The 22513-nt window shown below is 45.4% G+C and overlaps 1 protein-coding gene across 3 annotated transcripts in view; it reads right to left on the bottom strand.

Annotated features, from left to right (window-relative positions):
- The window catches only part of LOC135388713 (calpain-C-like), an 89820-nt gene extending 67612 nt beyond the window's left edge, over positions 1-22208 (bottom strand). For all 3 annotated transcript variants that reach the window (XM_064618444.1, XM_064618447.1, XM_064618445.1), the window contains exons 1-2: positions 21711-22208; positions 1815-1953 (exon numbers count right to left, since the gene is read on the bottom strand). In XM_064618444.1, coding sequence (XP_064474514.1) covers positions 1815-1952 — 138 coding nt within the window. In that variant the 5' untranslated portion in view covers position 1953; positions 21711-22208. The remainder of the gene's footprint in view (positions 1-1814; positions 1954-21710) is intronic.
- Between the last annotated feature and the right edge of the window lie 305 nt (positions 22209-22513).

The following is a 22513-nucleotide window of genomic DNA, read 5'->3' as shown; positions in this document are numbered from 1 at the left end:
AGTTACCGCGTCTGATCTGAGGACGGAGAGTGTCGTATACGCGTTTTTGTGGCAATTCAAATTGCCACGGAAAGGCGTACGCCTCCTGTTTTCAACAAATCAGGAAATCGAAAGATAATAATTCTGCATGGCGGCTGGTTCCGAGCGCCTTTAGTCGCGGAGGGACCCGAAGTCTTTGTGGCGCCTGAAGTCGTGGCGGAGGCTTGTTTATATTTACCCGAGAATGTCATGTATACCAGGTACGGGGGGGGGGGGATTTATTGGCAGAAAAAAATAAGAAAAAAGGAAAGGGGTACGGGATATACCAGATGTTTGGGTAAAGGGGCAAGTGCACGCGCGAATTCGTATGTCGGTCGCCTCCCAGTCTCAGGAAATGGCCTGCGTTCCGATTGGGGGGGGGGGGGGGGGGGAGGATATATTTATTATATTTCAAAAAAGGAGGGAAAAGTTAGGCTACGCAATGGCGGCTTGTTATTCCCAGGAAAGGAAAAAAAAGGAAAACAACCACGAAATTGATTGATTGAGTGGTCAAGTGCGAGCGAACAACCTACTTGAAAAAGCTCGGATCTGTAGACGCGCTTTCGCGCACTCAACGCCGATATCAAAAGCTTCCGGATCACACTCTAAAAGCAGCACTTCACCGCATAGCACGCTGTGTGCCAACCGCTGCCAATAATGATAGGGTTATCGCTTCTGATTCGAAGAGAGAGGGGGGCGTACGCTTTTTTGTGACAATTTTTATATATTCAAATTTCCACAAAATGGCGTACGCCCACCTCTCCCTACGAATCAGAAGCGGTAACGCTATCATTCGTGGCAATGGTTGGCGCACAGCGTGCTATGCGGTGAAGTTATGTTTTTAGAGTGCACGGCGAATATATCGAATATAGAAGATAACTAATCATTATACAGGATTGCCTAAGATTTCTTGCGCTTTAAAAAAAATAATAATAATCCAGGCACTTCAAACGCCGAATCTTTCGTCAATTATGAATGGACTGCTAAAAAAATCGTGTCAGTAATTTTCAGTTTGCAAGCTTTTTCAGTATACTATGGGAAATGGAAAACTCTCGTTCCTATATATACACCAATACCCTATTCGTATATTTTTTAGCTTTCGGGCAGTATTGGCTATCGGGGAGAGGGCATCAGCTATGTTACTTTTTTTTTTTTTTTTAGTTTCACTATTTGACGACCGTGGCAATGTAGGTATATGGATTTTTAGCCAATATTACGTCTTCCCACGTATCTTGTAAATACTGTTTCGTATGGTTGACAGAATAGTGTTTTTATTGATTTTGTCAGTTCATTACAAACCCCGCACAATATTATTTTGTTCATCGCAAAACTGTTCGATGGATGTGATGTGATGTGATGTGAATAAAGAAAAAAATGACTGTTCGATGGAATTAGCTTCCAAGCTCCATATTGTGCCGAAAACCGCTCCTCTTTCGTTGATTCATAACGTAGGTTGCTTACTGCTTCCCATTATCCCTTTCTTGCAATGAACATTCCGCTGGTCTTGTTATGTGTTAGTTGCTTACTTTGTTTTCGTGTTTTTCATCTTTTTTGTTTTTGTGTTTTTCGTTTTTGTTTTTTCTAAGTGTAATCGCTTGTTTGCCTTCTTTGTGCTCCACCGTTCGAACTGTACGATATGCTGTAGCTGGCAACCACTGGCTAGAGTTATATTTATTGTAATAATAAAGCAACGTCTCTTGAGGAACCCTGTACATTAACGTTATATGAGCTGTGCAGAGGGGAGCTAGTTCGAGGGAGCGTCATCGAAAGGATGGAGTGAAATCCAAGTACCTTACCTTTGGTCTGACCCACGTGAACTGAAATGGAGGCGTTTGATGGTAGAAAACCGATGTCTGGGACGCAGGAAACTCGTTGTCTTCGTACAGGGCACCGTTCTTCAGGAGAGAACGTTTCACTCTGTCGAACTCCGACATCCTGGAACGACAAGAACAACAATGTGTTTAATTTTCTTCCGAGTCCTACAGATATGAGCTTCACCGAAATGGAAACATTACAAGAATGTACAATTTTCTGAAACTATTAGGACACCTTGAACTGTATACAGGAGTTTGTTGTGATATCTTTATATTTTAATTATTATTATTATTATACTAAAAACACGCCGACTTCTTTTACACTTGACTCGACGCACTTTCGAGTTCTACCGCACTGTTCCCATGGATAGGGGAATCAGAAGACACGAAAACCGGTTAAGAGGGTGGATGAATGCTATGTCACTTCTCATTTCTAAAACTGTGGAAATAGTCCCAGCATAAAACATAAGAAAGTGTCTCAAGAAACGTCGACTGAAAATTCATCGAAAAAGCTAAAAATGACGCGTGCGTTTCTTTTCGTTCCTAAACTACTGAAAAGATCATAACTTCTGAAAGTATTATAGCGCTCAAACGAAAGATAAGACAACGAAGTAAATACTGCGCTCTAAAAACAGAGCTTCGCCGCGTAACATATGCTCCGGACCAACAATGTAGAGTGCAATAATATCTCAGAGACATAGTTCAGAATGACGTAATTCTATTTCTTGATTTATTGAAAACGATAGGAGTACTCTTTTTTGTGACAAATTAAATACATGCTAATTATCCCCGCCCTATCATGAGATGAGAAGCGTTAAGTGTGTCATTCAGCGCAATGGTTGGCACAGAGCGTGTCGTGCAGTAAAGTTCAGTCTTAGGACACACAGTTCCCTGTGAAGTCGGCCCAGGACGCATGGTACCCCTGCGATAGTCATGACGTTGCCCGCCTGAGCGTGGCCGACTACGGCAAGCAGTTCCATCACCTCCACCACCATCTGTCTTAAGAGTATGTGTCTTTTGTGCCACTTCACATACACTCTAAAAACAGAACTTCACCGCATAGCACTCTGTGCGCCAACCATTTCACGAATGATAGGGTTATCGCTTTTGATTCGAAGATTGAGGAGGGCGTACGCCTTTTTGTGGCAATTTTCATATATCCAAATTGCCACAAAAAGGCGTACGCCCCCCTCTCTCATAGAATCACAAGCGATAATCCTATCATTCGTGGCAATGGTTGGCGCACAGCGTGCTATGCGATGAAGTTCTGTTTTTAGAGTACAGACGTAAATCACACCGCAATAGAGACTGTGAGACGGTTTGCCTTGCAGAGATTCTGGTTCTCAACGTTTCATGAGCCTTTGGTGCTGCTCTCAGAGTACGTGCACTTGTGCATATGACAAGGATAAGGAAACACCGTGGAATAGATATGCCAGGTCTGCGTCTGACAATAAAGTAATGAGGCTGGTTCGAAAAAAAAAAAAACACTTTCATTTCCCGTTCTTTTTTTTTTTTTTTGTTCAAACTACAATGTAGTCGCCTTCAAAGTAGTTACCTTGTCCCTGTACACTTACTCCAACGGTGATACCATTGCTGGTAGCATCGCTGGAACTCGTTACCTGAAATATCTTCTAAGGCGGGCGGGGGCGAGGTCGGGTGAATAAGGAGTTTCACACAGTACCGAAATGCCTTTGGACGTCAAATACTGCCCTACAGATAAGGCAGTATGGGCTGGCGCATTATCGGGATGGAAAATCCAGAGTATTCAAATTCTCCTCATTGCCGTCTGCTTTAGCAAGCCTCAGGGTTGCCAGAACAGGCGTGAAAAAAAATTGTCTCGTTGCTTTCATATCAGACCACGTAAATCAGTTAATACTGATATGCGCCCCTCTCACTAGTAGATCGCTTTTCTCGATATAATTTAGAAATTCCTGTGTGATTCTTGAACGAGAATAAATTACGGCATTAAAACTTGCAGCTGAATGATATGCATTTGAAAAAGCGCAGCTTAATATATGTCAGACTTCATTGTCGACTCAAAGCACGTTCCGTCATTTCTGATAATTCTCACCTTCTCTAATCAGCGAGGCCACCACTGAAATTTTTTTCACACCATTGTGTTTGGAATTTAATCCTGCTAGCTCCTCGACAGCCCACGGCGGAAAAGATTTCCACGCGTGCGATTGTGATGTGCGTGAGATCGAAGTTCCCATCCGTCCAATAGAACGAAAGACATAAGCAAATAGACGGACATTGTTTCAATGCATTGTCCATTAGCCTTCGGGACAGTTATTGTGGCAGTTACGACAGCTGCGGCCGCTAGAACAAAAGTCAGTTGACCCGCTTTACAAGCTCAAGCGACCCCAGACACCATTTAATGCGAGAGAGGAGGACAGTTTAGAGAAATATTTCCGTGTAAAATGTGCCCAAGGCAGTCACGTATAGCATTGGAACCCGTTTTGATCGTCGGCGCTGCTGATGAATTTATGCTGTATACATAACGGGATTCTGTTTGTTTCTGATGAATGAGCTGTCGCACTGGAAGCTGGAATATTGCTCTTTCAAGCTGAAGTGTCGTCAGCTCTCTACCTGGGTTCCTGGCATGATTGATATTTGTGATTGATACGCAAGTAACGCGCTGTTCTCTGCTGCTGGTGTCGTCATGGTTCAGGGGTGGGCACTATTTCGGTAACACTGTATTATTGTAGCACCTTTGAGCATTTCGATTGTGTGTTACAACAGTCATTCTCAAAATGTATTTTCTACTTGGATACAGAAAATGGAAGTAAGACCTGTATTCGTGTACCATACCCTTCGTTGTAGGAGCTTTTACACTCGTACAAGCGTAGCGGAAATGGTGGCAGAGTAAAGTTTGTATCGTAGGTTTGCTAGTCAGTGCAATTGAGAGTAAAGCCTGCCACAAATGTATAAGAGTAGAGTAAAACTCCTCTTGGCGTTGCTACAAAGGTGTAAGAGTAGCTCCTTGTTGGCGTTTTTTGTTTCGTCTTCTTTTCAGCACGGTCTTAGAGATACCACATGTTCTCAAATTACGTTAGCACATCACGTTGAAAAACAGAAGAGGAGCGCAGACTAGCTGTAATTATACTAATATACAGATATTTTTAAATTGTGCTTCACTAGTCCAAGCAACACAGCATTGGATTTCACGTTCCATTACCAACACACGAAACACAGCAATAATAAAACCATGCATTTCGCGAACGTAAAGGGCGGGTGGCATAGTGTGATACTATGTCGTTGTCTAGAACGTGCGTTGGCAAAGAGCATCAAGATCTGCCAAGCATCAAGTTTTTCGAGGTTCCATCAAGCTATTATGCCGTGCCCCGGCATAAGCCTTTGCCAGTGCACTCCAGCCCTCCCTGGACTTTGCTACAGCCTCGGGTGTTCGCGAAAGTACCGGGTCTCACGGGAAGAAAGTTCGTGCTGTCAAGTGTTGTGCGTCAGCAAACGCTTCAGGTAATGCACAGTCAAAGGGACAGAGTGTGCATTTTCACGGATGTGTCTACAAATGAGTCAGGATCCACGTGTGCATATGTCGTCCATGAGCTCTGCATTGATGGCTGCGCACGACTGTCTCATCGCACTTCGTCCACAGCCGCAGGGCTCCATGGGATGATCATGGCGATGCGATTTATAGAAGTACATGAAGACCCCAAATCATGGGTTGTTTACAGTGATTCATAGACCGGATTGCGAGCATTACAAGCGCCGGGCGGATCAGCAGGTCTTGTTTCAATCGTACACGACGCCATTAAGACTTACAACGCGTGTGTAGTACAAGGACGCGACATCATCCTTCAGTGGATCCCTGGCCATTCCTGCATATACCTGGGAATGACGCGGCGGATGCAGCGGCTTCCCGGGCACATCAGTCCGGTCCGGTTCGTAAGGTGTATTTTACTCCCTCTGAAACCCGCCTAATGTTGTCTACTTTGACGAAGAGGCTAAGCAGATACCTGTGGCACAGTGATTCTGGAAGGCCGACACTGACCAGCATAGACCCAGACTTTTCGTTGCTGGTCCCAGTCTCGCTTCCTCGGTCCATGGAGACCCTATAATCCACCCGTTTCGTCTGAAAGTCCCATACAGCCGTGGTTTTCCACACATGATCGGGAAAGCAGCCTCCGGAAACTGCTCCATGTGCGGTATTGTGGAAGATGTAGAGCACATTTTGATGTCCTGCGTACGATACACTGGTGAAGCTCGCCGCCTTCTACAGTCGGAGCTGGCAGCAGTGGACGGCCGTCCGCTCAGCGTTTCAAAAGTACTTGGGCCCTGGAACCACAGTGTAAGACACCGGGCGTTCTCCGTTATAGTGATTTTTTTCCGGGACTGATTGATGAAGACAACAAGTTTTGAGCCTATCTGTGTTTTGTGGGTTTTGCTGTTCGACTGTTTGCGTGTTGCGTGTTTGCGCGTTCTGTGACATCTCAGTGTGTGTGTATATATACTTGCTTTCTGTCGGAATCACCACCACCAACCATCAGCATCAGCATCACCATCGCCATCCTCCTGCTCACCTTCATTGGCATCATCATTCCAGGAGTTTTCCACCAAAGTAACTGGTGCAAGGGATGTGGAGTTGCGGGCCTCACATTATCGAAGCCAAAATCTCCATTTTATTTTTTCCTTAAAACCAACCAACTAACTATCTCGTAGTCTTGAACGCGTTCGGCCCTTCCGTTTCTTTCGAGTTTGTTTACCTTGTCCATTATTTTTCTACTACTGCGTGTGTTTTCCCCTCCAAGTTTGTTACAGCCTGCTTGTATCTGCTCATCGTCGACTTCACGATGAAGTGATCAGACGTCCCAATTTAGGCGGGACAGGTCCCGCTTTTAGGTCCCATCATCCTGTTTTTGTGACGGCGTATTGTCCAGCTTCGGCTGCGACGAACCCCGCATAGAAACAAAGCTGCGGCTAAATAGCGCAATAAGCGCCCTTAAATTCCACATTACCCTTTTCCGGCTCGGTTTCGTCATGCGCTTTCAGACATATGTCCGCACATTCCCCCAGGGCGTCAGTCGTGACCTCTGTGAGGCCTCTATGAGGACGACAACGCCTTTTCACTACCACCACCACCACCCTAATGCACCCTAATGCTTGCAGTAATGAAGACGCTTTAATGTCGCCGTTATGAAAAGCGCCGTGTCGATTGATCATTGCATTACGACCATGCTCCGGCCGAGACAGCTAGGTGAGCAAAGCGTGCGCAAGCGGCTTAGCTTTCGATTTCGGGACATTGTTGACTGTGAGAATGGCTTGCAGTTCCAATGGCTAGATAGAAAATCATTTTTCTATCTAGCCATTGGAACTCCTAAGCCGCTTGCTCACGCTTTGCTCATCTAGCTGTTATTAGGGTGCATTAGGGTGGTGGTGGCGGTGGTGAAAGGGATCGCCGTTGTCGGCCTCACGGAGCTGGGCAACGTTACGACTAACGACCTGGGGGAATGAGCGTCCTGGGCCAACTTCTAAGGGAACTCTGCCGATATATGTCTGAAAGCGTCTGACGAAAACACAGGAAAAACGTGCATTAAGGTGAATACTAGTATTCAGGCACCCTATAGCAAGCCTATCAAAGCGGCTTTCGCGCGAACTTTACCTATAATGATAACGCTTGCCATGTCGGAGTACAAGATCGGGGCCCAGGTAATAGTTCGAGCGTCGCCTCATTGCTTCAAGCATTGGGATGCATTAAGGTGAATATATAGTATTCATGCACCCTAGCAAGCATGCCTGCAAGGCGATGGCGATTTGATAAAAAAAAATGGGAATGTGAGTCGCGACAAAGTCGGACAGGCTACCCCAAGACGCCTACACATGGTGAATACAAACAGGTGAACCAGACAATGAAGAAGTGTCTAAGAAGCAACCAGGTGGTGAAGCAGGTTTTACGAAAACTCTGGACGTTTTTTAATGAAGAATGAATGAAGGTGATGCGAATCATTGGCCCTCGTGCAGCCCGGTTTTGTCGCTTCGGACCGTGCCCGTGTGCCCACGAGAGCCATGACGATGATGATGATAACCCCGTCTCGGTACCTTTAAGATCCTAGACAAGATTTGAGCCAAGTGCCGGTAATATCTCTAGAGCAGCAGGTCCCACGTCACTAAAGTGTAAAAATTTATCCTGGTGAAATGATAGACGCCGTTACCTTGATACTAACACAAAAGGAACTGGTTCCATCCGTTGCGTGATTTATGAGCAAAATAAATTATTGCGTGGAGCTTTCCTTCTCTTTCTCAAGAAGGGCGACAATGCGGATGATTGAACAAACCGTTTGAGGGGACCAATGAGAGCCCGCTTCGCATTGTCAGCCTTCTTGAGACGGAGAGGGAGAGAAAGGGCGAATCGCGTTCCTTGTATGTTGGTGTCAAGGTAACGGCATCTGTCATTCCGCAAGGAGAACTTTATGCAATTTAGCGCCCCTTTAAGGGACGTCCACATCCCAATATTTTTCTATCATCATCATCATCATCATCATCACCACAACTGCCCCGGATGCTCCAATACGAGCAGCTCTCGCTGTTAGGGTCAGCCGACATCCGAGGACATCAGTGACATCCGAGGGTCAGCCGTCGTTATCAAGGTGCAATGCTGAATAACGCTGGTACAAATTCATGGACAGGTGGTGCTCACTGAGAGCGTCTCGAAAGTGCACTGTACTAACCTTACAACTATCGGGGGCACTATCATCTACATTGTGAGCACAGAGCATCGCAGGAGAGCAGAGAACATAACACGCGCAAAACGCCCTTTTACATTGATGAACTCGGTCCGCAGTACACTGCGCTGCACGGTTGAGTGCGGGCGTTACAGAGGTCGTTTACTTTTACCCACTTCTCTTTGCCGACTCCCACCGAAAATGTATCTTTTTCCCGCCTAAAGAAAAAAAAAGAAAACTCCGTGGAAGACCACATTTTCTTCATCGGAGGAATATCCACGTGGCATTGAAGGTATACCGAATAGAAATTAGGCGTCGCGAATCATCCACGCGGGAGTGCATCCTCGTTTTGACGAGCGTTTCAGAGAAAGCGCGTCGTGCAAGCCGCACACGCGATGAACAAAGCAAGAATGCAGTGAAAGGCAGGAATGACACAATAGACGCCTCGGTACAATGGCCTTGTTCGCCGCTGGGACAGAGTTGCGTAACGGAGGCAATGATGCGATTTCGTTATTGGTCTACCGGCTGACAGTACGTGAGCGTTCACCGTTTCTTGTTCAGCGAACAGGAGGTCTTGCCGTCCTTTAGTCACGAAGCGAAGGATGCGCGACAGCGTGTGATTTTGTTTCGTATGACGGCTTGAAATGCACGGTTACTACACTGAGCAGGGACTCGACGTTAAATTACGGTTATTGTTATTATTAAAACTTTAACGTGCGTCTTGAGGACCGTAAAGAGGATCTAGAGACAGCACAATGTTCGGATCGCGGCGGCGTAAATGTCTTTTGAGAAGACATCGTTGTCTTATATCTAGTGGAACCATACGCTCCCTGTAATACTACATCATGGTGATTTATATAAAGAGCTTTGGGTGTTGTTTCCCGCTGCTGTTGATTATAGTTGTCTTGTATCGTTAAGAACATGACTGGTGCTTAAATCGAACAGGAATTCGATGGCTCGAAAATCAAGACTTGAAGCTTCCGACCAGATGGAGCTAATGGGTTGTTATGTCATATGTGTGTACAAAGTCACCCAGCTCCTGGTCATTTCATATTTCATACGGACCGGTATGCCCTGCTGGAGTATAAGTGAGTTACAAATATTTGTGCGAATTTCCTCAGTCATCACCACTGCGTGTCGTTGTTAGTGTTGTTGTTCAGCTAAAGTGTACATTTCCTTGAAGAGCTCACTGCGTTGTTTACGGGCATACATAAACGCAGGCTATGTGGTGGGGAAACTCCGTCCTCAAAAAACTTGAGCGTGGAGCACACGAAAAGCACGCCATACTGTGGTCTGCCTGTGTTGTGTAAAAAATGTACGGCTGTGTTCGCGCATGTTGTCAGGAAGAATGCTTAGGTGTCGGAGAAATAGCGTTGACACGGGACCCGAATTTATCCTTTTTCTTCTTCTTCTTCTTCTTCTTCTTCTTTTTCCTTTCAGGGAAACATTTGACACTTTCTGCCCTTTTGACGGCGACCTATGTGGTCCTATACAGGGTGTTTATTTCTAGCTTCTACAGAATTTTTACCTAAAAAAAAAGCTATGAGAGCAGCATACGTGCTGTTTTTGCAATTGAGTTCTATGGCCAGGCGGACATCATCTGGAAGAGAGTATGTAACTACCATATGACTAATTACTTGAAATTCATTAAGTAACTTTTTATTTAGGGAATTTCGGGCAAAAACGAGATAGCAGATCACTCTCGCCGACGGAGGCTTATCTGGACCGGGAAGCGGTTTATATGGCCAGCTGAGCGGCACCTACTCCATCATCATCGTCATCATTTATTGTTGTTGTTGTGCATCTTCATTGCTCTAAGGCACGTGGCCCTCTGACGTGAAATGAGCGCTGTACATCCCGCGTTCCCGGTCGCTGCGGTTTCGTCTGATTTGCATATCAAAATTCGGATATGTATATTTTAACGCACGTGCGTGTTTCAGGATTTGTCAAACGTGAAATGGCTCGCAACTAGAATAGTCTGTCAGTCTGCCATTCGCGTTTGCCCGAAATCCCTTAATTAAAAATTTAGTTTGTGAATTTTACGTCATTAGTCATCTTGTAGTTGCACACTTTCTTCGAGAGGAGGCCCGCCTGACCGAAGAACTCAACTGGAAAAACGATATCTATACTGCTCTCATAGTTTTTTAATAAAAATTATGTAAAGGCTAAAAATAAACACGCCGTGTCAGGACACCTGCTGGGCAAGAAGCTTGCTTTCATAGAAAGACGGGGCTCTTCAATCTCTCCCTATTATTTTTTCTTCATCAACATCAACATCAACGGTGCTCTTATCCCACTCCCAACTTTGGGAAAATTTGCAAACCACGATGCGAGCGCCTTCTGTTTGTAGGTACAGAAATTTGTTAATCCTCCTGGCATATTGTTACAGATGAAAAGTACATACACTATCCGTACCGTACACGGTAAGTCATATTTGATTAATTGACTGATTGATTGAATTTATTTTTGTCTGGTGCCTGACGACGGCTTGGCCATAGCCTTCTGCGCGGTGCACCAAATAAAAAAGCAAAACACGAATCAACAAAACGAGGACTGCAAAGCGATTCTATATGGCTATCTAAAGTAGATAGCTTGGCAGATTGACAGCAGATATGGTATAGAAAGTACCATGCAGTGCAGTCGCACGAAGTTCGTTTTCCTCTGAAAGAGCCACGCGGACTTCCATGCCAGTGAGTCCATCAGCCCCACATTATGCAAGAAAGTCGGGAAGGTTGAAAAATAATAATAATAATAACATTAACGCGGGAAACAGCGCCGAGGGTACGATTTTCGTTTTTGAGCATGATACATGATGCATGAGCATTTCCCTTCCACGCGGTTATCGAGTACACACTTGTCCGTTTCTTGGTAACGTTTAAGAAAGCACACGGAACCCGGTCTTACGACGTTGCTGACGATTAGCGTCACCACAAGCAATGGGGTAGAGTATCGCTCCTGGCGATGAAGCGCAATCATCATCTCCTAATAAAGTTGTTGTTGTTGTTGTCGTTGACGTTGCTGACACGCGCATTTGCAAATAAAGAAAGCGCATACAGTCAGGAGACGGTGGTGCTTCGCGTAGGACAGCATAATTGGTCTGGTTCAGCAGTTTCCTAGGTAGCATTGTCCGTGTAGGAGGCTTCCATACCTCCGGTTGTGTATCGGCTCCACGGTGCCGTGACGCATTATGCTGGTCAACTGTATCTCGCGCACCCACCAATTGGTCTGCGGTCGACCGATAGCTAATACCTCCTCGAGTTATCTTGCTTTTTACTGCAAATGGAAAGCTGCGTGGGTGGCCTGCTCTATTTCGTATTCTAAGGTACATGAAGGCCTCACAGAGCAGTATGTTGCGAGGGTAGTGCACCGTAGTCTCCATGCGGCTCAGCAAAATATAATCGTTCAGTTTGTCAGCCGTAATAACTGCGATATGCTACTACTAGGGTTCCCCGTTTTCGGCATTTATTTCTGGGTAGATTCGGCGGGCGTTTTTCGGTATTAATATATTTTGTCAAATTCGGATATTAATTTCCGTCATTTGAAAACGTTCGTGCCAAAAATAGATGCCGAGAAATTGGCAGCTATATACACTAGGGAGAAGACCCGTGGAGGGAGAGCAGCGGTGGTAGGAGAATATTGAGAACGCAAAGAATTTCCGTTCCTTTCATATCCAAGCCTTCCCTTTGTTGGGGGTTCCACGTGTACTTGAACCCTCTCGATCCACTGATCAAAGCGTTACAGAGGAAGGTTTTCCCTTGAACAGAGCCTAGCAGCTCCACAGGGTGATAATCACGGAAACAAGGTGAAGGAAATGTGACGCTCCGGCGTAAGAAAGTGCAATCGGATACCGCCATTTTCGGCATGTACCACCATATGCAAGAGTATAATTCGTCAGCTTGCTTGCGCTTCAACGCTCTGTTTTTCATGATCATTCGGAGTTTTTCGGAACATGCCGAATTTTAAAAAAATATTAGACGGGTGTTTTTCATATTTTTCGGCAAACGCCGAAAACGTGGGACCCGACCTACTACACACACTGAGACGGGAACATTCCGCAACCCCTAGGCTTGGGCTCCCTCCCTCTAACCCTATGTTCATAAAAGAGCTACTTTGCACGGAACCGAAACATACTTGCTATGACTATTTTTAACAAGAAACACTGAAAACTGGAGAATCCAGAGATCCGGTGAACGTATGCACTCTGAGGAAATTGGGAACAATTTGGGGAGTAATTGCAGTTTCTGGGGGATCCCCTGGATTGCAATTACTGCCGACTTCAGTGTTCTGACCTGCAATCTACTCACCAGCACTGCAAATAGCAGTGCTTCGTAATTAGTCCCCAAATTCGAAATAGCGTCATTCATTTAGTCCCAAAAGGGAGTAAATGTTCTTGAAATGCGAGTAGTCCTTAAAATGACTATAGAATCACTCCTTTCATTTTTTAGAGTGTCGATTGAACCAGAAGCCTCAGTTCGAACATCACAAATATTTCAAACGCGTTTTGGAGTAGCCAGTTCTGACTGGATCGGGACTAACCTCTCCATATTTTTCTTTCTTTTTCCAATCCAATCAAATCCAATATTTCAAACAGAGACTGCTCCCGAATATAGAACAGGGAAGTAGGGAAACAGATTGGTTCGAATGTCGCATGGACACGAAACTGTAAGACATGCACGAGGAAGGACAAGTATTGGCATCACCTGCGCGAATGACCCTCCGAACCAATGTTAATTTTCCGACAGCATATAAGCGCCAATCATGAAAGCATCAACTATGGCGAAGCTCTACCAGCACAGCTTTTCAATAATTATAATAAACTATCCTCCTAAATAATTATGATAAGTTATCATGCTCCCTCAACTCAGATCATCACCTCTATTCTCTCATTGGTCTTTCTGAAACTTGAACGTTACCTAACGTTAAGACGGTTTTCGTCACCACCACCACCAACGTTTAGACGGCCCTCTGTTTATAAACATGTGACGTCACGAGAAGACCGGCTCGAGGTTATCTTTCGCTGTGGTGTGCAAAAAGCGGTAAAAATGCGTCGGCTGATGGGCTGATAAAGCTGATAGTGGCCACCAACATGCTTTGCGTGGCGGGGCGAAACGCAACCGATGACGTGGGCTGCGCAGGTCGTATATTCCAAATTTTAGCATTGAATATGGCGCACTATGACCTTAGTTGTCTGTGCGCCATAAAAACCGGAATCATCAGCAGCAGCAGCATTGAATATACAGGGTGTTCCAGTTAAATCACCGTGCTAAATAATTCGCGAGCAGGTGTACCCTCCGTGTGCCGCTATACATGGTAACCCCACACTTTAAAAAAATGAACTCCACCGCATAGCACACTCCTCACCGACCATTATCTCGAATGATATCGTTATTTGCCCTGATTTGTTGAAAACGAGCCGTATACGCCTTTTTTGTGACACTTATGCTATTCATAATTGTCACACAAAACAGGCGTACGCCTCTCGTTTTCAACAAATAGCAGATAACGAGTAGATAACAGATCAGATAACGATATCATTCGACATGAGGGTTTGCTAGGCGCGTGCTATATGCGGTGAAGTTCATTTCTAGGAGTGCACGGTGGTGACGGTATATGTATACGTATGTACATATCGGTCTTATTCGAACACCGCAATCGATCTGATCATTATATTCAAGTTTCTTGTTCTGAGTTCCGTCCGGGTTGGGATTGATTGTAAACCATTTAAAAAGAACACCAATGATCGATATTATGTACAGTCTATCACCAGAATGTATCGATATATGTGACGCCTTAGAAAATGTACTGAGTGCCCTATCCAGAGGCAATAATACCCTAGTCAGATGTCAAACCTAAGGCCGTTAACGGAACGGCGCTTGCTTCACCTGTTGTCCAATTACCAGGGAACTTCCCCTGGCGACGCTGCTGGGACCTGTCCGGCACTCCAAACAGTGGGCAGTCACCCGAGCCCTCCTGCGCTACTGGAAAGACACTGGGCTTTAATAAACATACCCCACCCCCTATTACCATTTCTAATGATATCGTTCTCTGCCATGATTTGTTGAACACAGTACAGGCGTACGCCTTTGTTGTGGTAATTGTGAACTGCATAATTGTCACAAGAAAAGTGAAAAAAGGAATTTCACATACTTCTTCATCCACAATCGATCACATCTCATCGTCATCATCAGTATGTTTTCTCACTGTTTCAACACCAGAATGTGATGTTTCAGATCATTGCCCAGTCTTTGTTCGAACTGACCCCAGTATTTCTCACAAACGTTCATACAAGAACTGACCTCCATGATACCAGATTCATTAATATTGTAGAAGGCATTGACGTGTTATCAGGCTATCAGACGCACAAGTCGGACGATATACCTGCAATCAAAGAGGCGCCACGGGTGCTCGATGACTTTTAACACGTACGCTCACTGACTCTTCATGCCTCAAATACAATTCTGACTATCACTACAAGATACTCAATTTCGTATAGCTCGTGGATAGACCCAGGTACTCTATGAGCGTAATAAGAATAGTAAAGTAACAGTAAAACGCTCTTCCCATAACCCGTACGTATAGCAAGGCGCCACGTAAAATGTGTTAACTGCTTGACCCTTGACCAAAACGCATGCAGAAAAGACCATAACTGCGAGCTGGAGAAATATCACGATAAGAATTCGTTAAAAAATCTTAATAACATCCTCTGAGTTGCAATAAACCAGTACAAACTAGAAACGATAACGTTACATATCCATTGCATCAATCAAATATGCCATATATTTCATCTTACACACTACATACTTTCTTTGCGTTTTTCTTTTTTCTCCTGTTTTCTATATCTATTAATTGTGTCGTTCCTGTATTTGTCGTTGAATTATGAGTCGTTTTTATTTTGCTTGCTGAATTGCGACTCATAATTAAATAGTTATTCCCATTCATCATCATCTGTGCATTTGTTGTTGTTGCTATCCTGGAGGTCCTAACTCTATAGTTTCATACTGGGCCTTACAGGCACTGTAACATATACACATTAAGATAAAACAAAATGTTTTGAATGTTTATAATGCCGTTCATTATTTCTTTTAAGCATTGACTATGGCGTAATCTCGTTATAGCACGTCTACTTTAGTATGCGCAACACCGTTGATGGTCTATGCAACTCGGAATGACGCATCCTTCAAGAATTATTCGAGAGAAAATATGTGCGCGATAACATGCCCACGAATTGGACAACAGGTGTTAACGTCCCACTATAAGGCTATACGCTTGAGAGAAACTGAAAGTCGCGTGGGCTTTCAGCATGCTGTGCGTTGCATGGGTGCATGCATGCCTACGTGCAGCAGACTGAGTCACTCCCAAACAACTGCAACGAAAACCCGACGATTCCCCACCCAACGATACTACCGCGGGTGGTGCTGAAATGTGAACTCAGTCATCTGCGCGTTCTGCGGCGGTGATATTGGCAAGTATCCCAGGACGAATAATGCGGTATCCACAATTTCGTGTTACTTGATAGTCACGTGACTGGAACCGTCTTTCTACGCGATGGCATTCGAAGCTATTCGCCATTGAAAGAAGGAAGAACGAAAAAAAAAAACATTCAAAGCAAACTATCCCCTCTGTAGCGGCACGAGAAAACGATTTGCGTGCCCGTCTCTCGGAGCATGCTGACAGACGCGAATGTCCATTCATCGATGTTGGCCAATGAGTCCGGCCTTGAGACGACGCTTCCGCTCTGATTCCAGTTACGTGACGGAATCCTCATCCCTGACCCCTAGATTCCTCCGTTGCTTCGATGACCTTGACTGGGTTCTCAACACGATCTGCGACACTTCCCAAAGAGGAGGCGCAGCACGAGTGAGATGACCACCACATGCTACCCACCTGAGGCCTCACGTAAGGTTTTCAATATATCGGAAAGGACACGGTGATGCTGAACTGGACGCGCAATGTACGAAATTTTCTGTGGGCGCAAAGTTATGGGACCGGAGCCCGATGTTCGACTGTTGTGGTGTGCTGGTGTTGCTGCAGAAAAAGCTCGCTGTTGTCGAACTCACAGGGATGGGCAACGTCACGACTAACGCTCTGGGGGAATGTGCGTCCTGGGCCGACTTCTAAGGGGAACTGTGCCGACATATGTCTGACAGCCGTCGGAGGAATACCCAGGAAAAATCCCTGAGGTACGAGATTCGAACCCGGGTACCTACCTGTCTCGACGTGAGATGACCAGTACGCTAACGCCGGAAATCTCCGACAGGCGGTACTCGAAGCAATGTTTACCTCCCCCACATTGCGACCGTCCTCGGCCGGGATCGAACCCGCGATCTTGAGCTCAGCAAGACCAACACGTTACCGACTGAGCTACCGAAGGCGGCATGGGGGATACAACTGGACCGCTTCTTTTCGAACAAGCTCTATGTCCGCAGTTGTTTTGAGTTTGAGACACGTAAAGAAAACACAGATATACGGGAGAATAGTCCTTGTGGATCTTCCACCGTTACCTACAGGGGTGTACAACAGAGCTCATCTATACATAGTGTACTTCTCTTAGTTAGGCAACCACAGGTTAATGCACTTATGGTACGTACCTTGCAATTTATGTATACTGGAACTGGAGAAGGTAAATGACATCGTTGTGTTTCTGAGGGATGGCGGCCGTGTGGCACACCGGTCTGACATTTTTCGGCAGTCAGGCTTTGTGATATTTTGAACATTTAGTAGACGGGTGAAATAAATATTCTATTCACGAAATAGAGCTCAATCACTCAATATTGCCGGATATATAGATTTTCTGCGTGTGTGTGTGCGCGCGCACGGGTATGTGTGTGTGTTTATCAACTTTAATTGCATCAGGCGACCTACAGTGTCTCCTGGACACACAATGCAAGGAACAACGCAGCGTTGGTCCACACTCCTCCTCCTTTCTTTCTACTCATGGTAGCAGGGTCAGTTTAATGATGTGCGACATGTGTGTTTCAGAACTGCTTCGATTTGCGAATGAATACCATTCTATTATTCATTACCATTCTATGTATAAACTCCTATTGTGGACTTTAAACAACCATTTTGATATACCTCAGTGTTTAACAGAAGCACAAACAGATATTGAGTATTTGCTGTGCCACGTACAGCCTCACGTCCATGGTGGTGGTGGTGGTGGCGTAACATCCATGGTCAGCTTTGGCCTTACCCTCCAAAAGCACCAATAATACGGGCACATGTGTGCATGTATTTTCTACGACGATTAGTTAAAGGCTGCACGCGCCGTGGTCATTTCCCCAAGGGTGGGTCGGCGATGCACTGATACACACCCACAAGTGGATAATTTTCTCGCTATAGCTCGATTCTCACGGCCATCAGATACCGTGCAAGAAATTAGGCTCTATATTCACCTTCCTTCCCGTTAGCAGTCGTCCGTGATACCTTTTGAGGGTTGCGGCAGACGTAATGGAACACTCGCATACCCTGAGCTTGTGTGGTCTCGGTCTCGCAATGTGGTATTGATATGAAGATATTCTTAGAACTCGCGTGGCTCAGTGGTTAGCGTGCTGGAGGTTATCCAGGTCCGAATCCCGGCGCCTGCTGCGCTGTCTGGGGTATTTCCTGAGTATTCCTCAGACACTGTCAGACATATGTCGGCACCCTTAGAAGTCGGCCCCGGACGCGCATTCCACCAGGGCGCTAGACGTGACGTTGCCCGCGCCTCTGTGAGGCCGACACCGGCGAGCCCTTTCAAAAGCACCACCAGTCCTGGAGATGCATGCGCTTGTAACATCGGCTATGGTCGAACTCGGACATCGTAGCTCCAAACAGCTTAAATATTGTTGTTTTTGTGTCTACCGTCTTTCGAGTGCCGTTGCAAGTGTCGGTTAGCTTCTCTCCCTTTTTTATTTTCTTTCTTTTTATTTGTGTTATACGTGAAGAAATATCTAAAGCAAGTTTGAAAGAGGTTATACCTGCCTCTCGTTATACTCCGAACTTGTTCATATGTCGGGTTGTGCAGATAAACTTTCTCAATGTACCGTCTATATACCTGTGGCAGCTGCAAATGACTACCATGCCATGTCATTCCATGGACTCCGCTATGGCGCTTTCCATCCCTCGTGGTGTGAGATGATCACGGGTACATTGCGCTGCACTGGCTACGCCTAAATGTTGATAATACCGCTCTGGATGTACGAGATTAGAAAAAATAATAATAATAATAACCTCTCGAATTGTCCCACCGGGTGACAAGCAAGCAGACACGGAACACGATCTCCTGCGTTATTTTGCCTAAGAACGTGTAAAGTTACGTAAGTGTATACATATGTAAAGTTAAAATACGCGGAGAGGTTGTCCTATGGCGTACACCTTTGTGGTGTAAGTTTCGCGACACGCAGAGGGCTATTGTGTAAAACACCCTTAAGATGGTGTATTCTACAACACGCACAAATTCAAAGCGCATATTCTTTAAAAAAAACTATTTCAGGGGTGTACATTGCATTTGAAACACTGCTTCAACGGGCGTTTTGCAAACACCTTTTCGAAATGCATGCTATACGTTCCATTCGACAGCGGCTCTATAGGAACCTGTGGTTTCTTTGTTTGTAACGAAAAAAAAAGAAAAAGAGGAGGCCTGTGGTTTTCTGGCAGTGCACGGTCCTCTCTGCTGTTTACCATCGACCCTGAGTTAAGTTTCCGCGCCCCTCAATCTCTTCCGCGTTCCATGGAGTGCCTTATCCACCGGCTCCGCCTAAAATGTTCTCTATACCGCTCGGCTGCTTCACAAGATAGGGAAGGCGGACTCGCCCAACTGCCCTGACTGTGGTGTCCTCGAAGATTCAGAGCATATACTGGTCTTGTGCACGCGATACTCTGATGTCCGATCTAAGCTTCAGCTCTCGCTCGAGGCCCTAGACCTTAGGCCGAGGCCCTCTTGGGTTATCTACGGTTTTGGGTACCCGTCCCTCGCATCAAAGTGAGTTTGCGCTGCGTGCCTTGGTCTCGTTCCTGTGTGAAAATGGTGCTGACGATAAGTTTTGACTTTTGTGCCTCTGCTTCCGTTGGTTCTCTGTTTCTTTCTTTTTTGTGTGTGATTTTTCTGATTTTTTTTTCTCATTTGTTTTGAGTGCTGTGACTCTGTGTGACTCTTCCTACCTGAATGTTTGCACTTCGAGTGTATATGTACGTTAATGTGCTTAGAGTTGTTCACGTGGTATGAGCTAGCCAGCTTTCACGTTGGTGGTGGCAATTTCTCCGTGCATTTCTTTTCTTTACTCACTCACTCACCTTTTCGACACTGTTACAGCACGTTTCAGTTCAGCGTGCGCAACAAAAGGAGGTGTGTTCATGAACTGAAAGACCCCTTTATCACGCTGACAGGTAAAAAAATATATACACTATGTACTTCATCCTCAATTGTGATCCCGTCTTTTCATGTAATAACTGGCCCCACATCCAACTCCAGCGAAAGTATCACAACGATATGACATTCTTTTCACCAGAAATTTATCGTGGTACGCACACGCTTTTTGAGTCCAGGAAGTGAGTTTTACGAAGCAGACAGCGAAAGATACTCGCTTCCGTTGTAGTTTTCATCGCTGTTCGTGCGTGCCGAAAACTTATCTTTGCACGCTCTGTTTAAAAAAACAAGCGAAAATAATGTTCAAGACTCTTCCTGTCAGATCTCACCTACGCAACGTATACCCAGCATTGAAACGAAGAGGAAAGTGGAGCAGAGCCTAAAAAAGGGGGGGGGGGGAGAAAATCGCGGCGTGAGTATTTTGTCGCTGGGTTCGACCTCTGAACCAGGCGATACCGCGACATCAAAATGGTTGCGGGTGAGTGCAGAGGTGAGCCATTTCTATTGTGGCTACGCGGGGTGCAAAGGAAACTGCACCAACGTAAGTCTAAAATTATTCTTCTCGGGACGAAGTGGCGGGAAAGCGGCAACGATGTTCGCGACTCATTGTGTACGAGAGTGTTTATGGTCATTAGATATGGTTGGCAGGTGAAACGAAAGTTCAGATGGAATCTTCCTCCTACAATTCGACTACTTGTTTTTTAGTTCTGTCGCGTTTTCGGACTATAACTGTGGCGTGATCTCATCTGAGTTCTATTATTAAGGAAGCATTATTAGCAGTTTGTAACTTCAGGATTCTTCCCGATACACTTTCGCGTATTTTGCGGTTTATCTTGATGCTTTTATATAGCAGTCGCATAGGTCCTTAATACCTCGATCCCCCTCACACACACACACACAGAACCGCTGAAGTGCAGTGAGTCAGTAACACTGACTGTAAGGAGCACAATTCGTGACAGGAATTTTATTTCAATGAGGTAAAATGTGAAAAGGTAATAGGTATAGCCTGTATATGAAACCATTGAAAATTGTGTCCCTTTCGTTCGAGCTAAAAAAATTGCAAACATTGTCAAGTACCATTCTTTTCACCGAGTTCGCAAATCTATGTACTGAGTGGTACATGTAAAATATGCTTGTGTTACAATCCCCCAGGTTAAAAAAAAACAGCCAGAAAGAAGTTGGGATGCTCATTGTTGCCCGACGTAAATATACACAGTTCTTGCCATGTTGAACGACATCAAAACAAGACTTCGCTACAAAACAAGAAGCAAACATGCATCCCCCAGGCCCCCGTCACACTCTTCCATTTTCCTCTATCCCTGTTTCGTAGCCATACAAGCGTGTAATAATGCAAGGTAAAGAAAGTAAGAGATGATCCCAACGTGTCACGTATAACGTTCGATCCAAACCACGACATTATGGAAAGGCGCGGTGAAACATTGGTTCTATAGGCACGTGAACGGGCGAAAACTTCATATGAGAAACCACGGGAGCTAGATTAGTTAACAAAACTGTTCGTTAACATAAACGAGAAAAGACGCATAACTGTCAACGCCTCTGACAGACACACCGTCAACAAACTGATTGAGAACAGGGAGTCTATTACGTGAATTACTTGTTGGCTACCGTAGTTTGGTTCATGCACTTTAGTAAACTCTCAAGTGTCCGAAATGAAAGGACATTGCACCTACGCAATATAATGACATCATGGAATAAAAGAATACGAAGTAAGAAAACAAGAAACAGGAAGGCGTCGTGGTGACAACTTTGAATATTGCCGCTATTTTACTTTTTCCCCGCCCATGGGACAACTGTCACCGTGCAATGCAATGAACATTTAGAAACACACCTTACCTGTACAGAAACAGAAGTATCCGAATCCGTTAAGCCTCCTGTAATCCTGACGCGTCTAAATGTGATGCACAAACACGCGGCTGGGAAGAACTATCGTGAGCAGACGACACACGGCCGAAGACGCCAGTAGGGACAAGTATGCTTAGCAGACGATAGCGTAACTCCCGTTTGCAGAGGAAAACACAAGCAAGTATCAGTGTGCGGAGCGTAGCATGTCGGCAGTGTCGGTGCTCCTGAAGCACCTGTTCGAGACTGACTGAGCTCAGTGGGTCGGTCGAATGTATGTGACCCTATTCCCGTCCCTCCTTCTTCTGCAAGAGGAATGCCGGGCTGCTGACGAAACCGGTTCTCTCGTGACGTCACAAGAGAGCTCGTTGTTCGGTTTATCAAGTGCCCGCGAGCAAACATTGCGAGTTCTACTCATAAACACAACCACACTTTGGGAACGCGTAAAACAGCAGAGTAGTGCCACTCTTGGTGATTGGGAAGGACAACGCGGCCGCGTGTGCCTGCTGCCGGTGTCGTCTGCTTGAAACGCGCGTCGTCTGCTCACAGTGATTCCTCCCACATGTGTGCGCGCGCATTGAATTTGAGCAACACTTGTCGTCTTCCAATGTTTACAAAGAGTTGCGGTTTTGTTATTTCTGTGAGAAGCATGGTATATACTGGTTTCAGCGTACATACACGTGTGATGCATGTTTTCTGAATCTCATAGCGTCTTTTTATCTCATCTCTCGACATTCCTCAGGTTCAGTGGTATGTTGCTTGCCAGTATATGTGTACTGCCTTGGCAATTTATGAAT

The sequence above is a fragment of the Ornithodoros turicata genome, chromosome 3 (genome assembly GCF_037126465.1).
Source record: "Ornithodoros turicata isolate Travis chromosome 3, ASM3712646v1, whole genome shotgun sequence".
NCBI classification, from domain to species: domain Eukaryota; kingdom Metazoa; phylum Arthropoda; class Arachnida; order Ixodida; family Argasidae; genus Ornithodoros; species Ornithodoros turicata.
This window is presented reverse-complemented; position numbering and strand designations above follow the sequence as displayed.